Here is a 2,500-nt window from a genome sequence, read left to right on the forward strand (position 1 = left end):
ATTAAATCCCTTTATGAATGTTCTACGTGTATCTTCCCCATATCTGTGCAGTGTCTCGGCCAGTGCTGGTACACCGCCGTGGACACCCAGCTGTACCTTGTGGCTCCCCTCGTGCTGCTGCCTCTCGCCCTCTATCCCTCCAAAGGTATTGTTGGCCCACCCTTTCCTTGCGCGAAAGATTTGGGATCTCTAGTTGCTGTTGCTTTTGCATCTCTCTCTCCTTGCTGTGTCTATCCTAAAGTTCCTTTCCGAAAACGTATCTTATTCTACAGTTACTTCAATTATAATCATTAACCATTCTTTGCGTCGCCTCAGTGAAAGGCATTCCGATCTTCTGTTTATTCCAGGGAAGATTCTGCTGTTCGTGGTAACCCTGGTGTCCTTCATAGTCCCAGCAGCTGTTATCTACGCCTACGACCTTCCTCCGGGGTCGATCATGGGCGGTGCCGAGTAAGTGATCGTTTCTCGTTTCCCCGTTTTATCTGCGGTTCAGAAGCAGGCCTTAGTGTCTCCCTTGCAAGTTTGCAAGTTGAATCAGATCGTTAGTCCGTTTATCAGAGTGTATAGATTAATTCCGTTTTCATGCAGTAGAATAACCTTTCCTTCACATTCCACAGAAACGTCGATAGCTCAGCCTATGTGATGCAGGTGTACTACACGCCCTGGTGCCGCATGAGCGCCTACATCGTGGGCATCTGGACTGGCTACATCATCTTCAGTCAGGGATCAAAGAAACTCGACTTGTCACCTGTAAGATGGAAGGAGGATCCGGTGTTGTAGAAAACACAGGCATATAACAAGTATTTTAACGATATTTCCTGCGTATCTCTATGTTGACTTTTCTTGAAGTGAACGGAAAAAGCGGCTAACTCTTGAATGCTTAAATCCAGTTGCAGGTGATGACAGGCTGGACGGTGGCCACGTTCTCGGCTCTGGCGGTGTTGCTCGGCGCGTGGAGTTACAACCAGATAGCAGCCGCCTATTACTATGACCCGATAACCCAGGTTCTGTACGGCGGTCTCCACAGGGGTGTCTGGTGCGCCGCCCTGGCCTGGGTCGTGGTGGCTTGTCACTTCGGTTATGGAGGTTGGCGTCGTTTTTCTTTCTTTATTTCATATGTACATGTGTGTGTGTGTGTGTATTTACGCACACACACACACACACACACACACACACACACATATATATATATATATATATGTGTGTGTGTGTGTGTGTGTGTTTGCATATATATATATATATATATATATATATATATACATATACACACACACACATATATATATATGTGTGTGTGTGTGTGTGTGTGTGTGTGTGTGTGTGTGTGTGTGTGTGTGTGTGTATGTGTGTGTGTGTATTGTTATACGATATATGCTAATAAGCGAATCACAAGAAAATCTTGCGAGAGTTTTCTGGCTTTTGTCAACGGTGTAAGGTAAATGTACAGCTGCAGCTGATTGTCCGATCCCATGACTAAAACCAGAACACATTTTGAAGGCTTCCTTCACAATGTTGTAGGATTCGAAAAGTTTCTGACAAAACTCTCCCTGTGTGACCTGAAGCTTATATGGTCAGAAAGTTGGACGACCCCGTTAGACTGTCTCGTTGATTATTAAAGATACAGTTTATATTTTTTTTCATTTTTTTTTTTTTTTTTCAGGATTGGTGAATGCCTTTCTCTCCCACCCTTCGTGGCAGCCTCTCTCCCGTCTCACATACTGCATGTTCCTCGTCGCCCTTCCTACTCAGGCCATTCTGATTTACAACATCAAGGATCTTGTCTATTTCACCCATGTGAATAAGGTATAGTATGTAGATTCTTTCATTCGTGAAAATTCCGCATTATAACAGTAAGGTATGACGAGTATATACGATGTACAAGAGTTTGTCTAGACGTACGTACTGAGCAAGATAAATAGTTGATCTATATGAAAGCATTAGGAAAGTAAGCTGTAGGCGCTAAATTTAAGAACCACGTTCATGAAAGTTTAGTAAGTGTATATTCAAGTGTATTAAGAAACTGGAAACTTGATAAATAAATCCTTAAATCAATTGAATAATTGAATGGACAAGACATTTTTCCTACCAGATTATCCAGACCTGCGGCACCGTCTTTATTTCGATTATCCTGGCGGTGTTGCTCTCGCTCACGGCAGAGGTACCCATCTTGGGTCTCGAGAAAATGATATTTAAACGACCAGGTGAGTCGTAGATTTGATTACCACCATTTGAGTATCATTTTAGGGGTGACTTCCTTATTTTTTTCACACCTCTCTAGCAGCTGCATTTTCCCCTGAGTCCTCGAACTAACTCCTTCATCTGCCGCCACAGGTCGAGGGGATGGCAACCCGAAAACTGTAACTACTCCGGGTGAAAAGCAAGGTCAGGATAACCTCGCTTTCGCAGGAGAAATGGGCGAGAGAAGCGACCTCACTCAAAAGGGAGGCGGATTCGAGGCGGAGGTGCGGCAAAATGGGGACATCGAGTCATCTCAAGCGCC

General features: G+C 44.3%; 1 protein-coding gene across 1 annotated transcript in view; it reads left to right on the forward strand.

Moving 5' to 3' along the window:
- LOC125034975 overlaps positions 1 to 2,500 on the forward strand; it is a 29,312-nt gene that overhangs the window by 26,591 nt on the left and 221 nt on the right. Inside the window, exons 33-39 of the mRNA XM_047627022.1 lie at positions 52 to 145; positions 348 to 450; positions 618 to 750; positions 891 to 1,086; positions 1,661 to 1,803; positions 2,090 to 2,201; positions 2,332 to 2,500. The exon at positions 2,332 to 2,500 is cut by the window's right edge and continues 221 nt beyond it. Of these exons, the coding sequence (XP_047482978.1) occupies positions 52 to 145; positions 348 to 450; positions 618 to 750; positions 891 to 1,086; positions 1,661 to 1,803; positions 2,090 to 2,201; positions 2,332 to 2,500 (950 nt within the window). The remainder of the gene's footprint in view (positions 1 to 51; positions 146 to 347; positions 451 to 617; positions 751 to 890; positions 1,087 to 1,660; positions 1,804 to 2,089; positions 2,202 to 2,331) is intronic.

Source organism: Penaeus chinensis, chromosome 19 (genome assembly GCF_019202785.1).
Source record: "Penaeus chinensis breed Huanghai No. 1 chromosome 19, ASM1920278v2, whole genome shotgun sequence".
NCBI classification, from domain to species: Eukaryota; Metazoa; Arthropoda; class Malacostraca; order Decapoda; family Penaeidae; genus Penaeus; species Penaeus chinensis.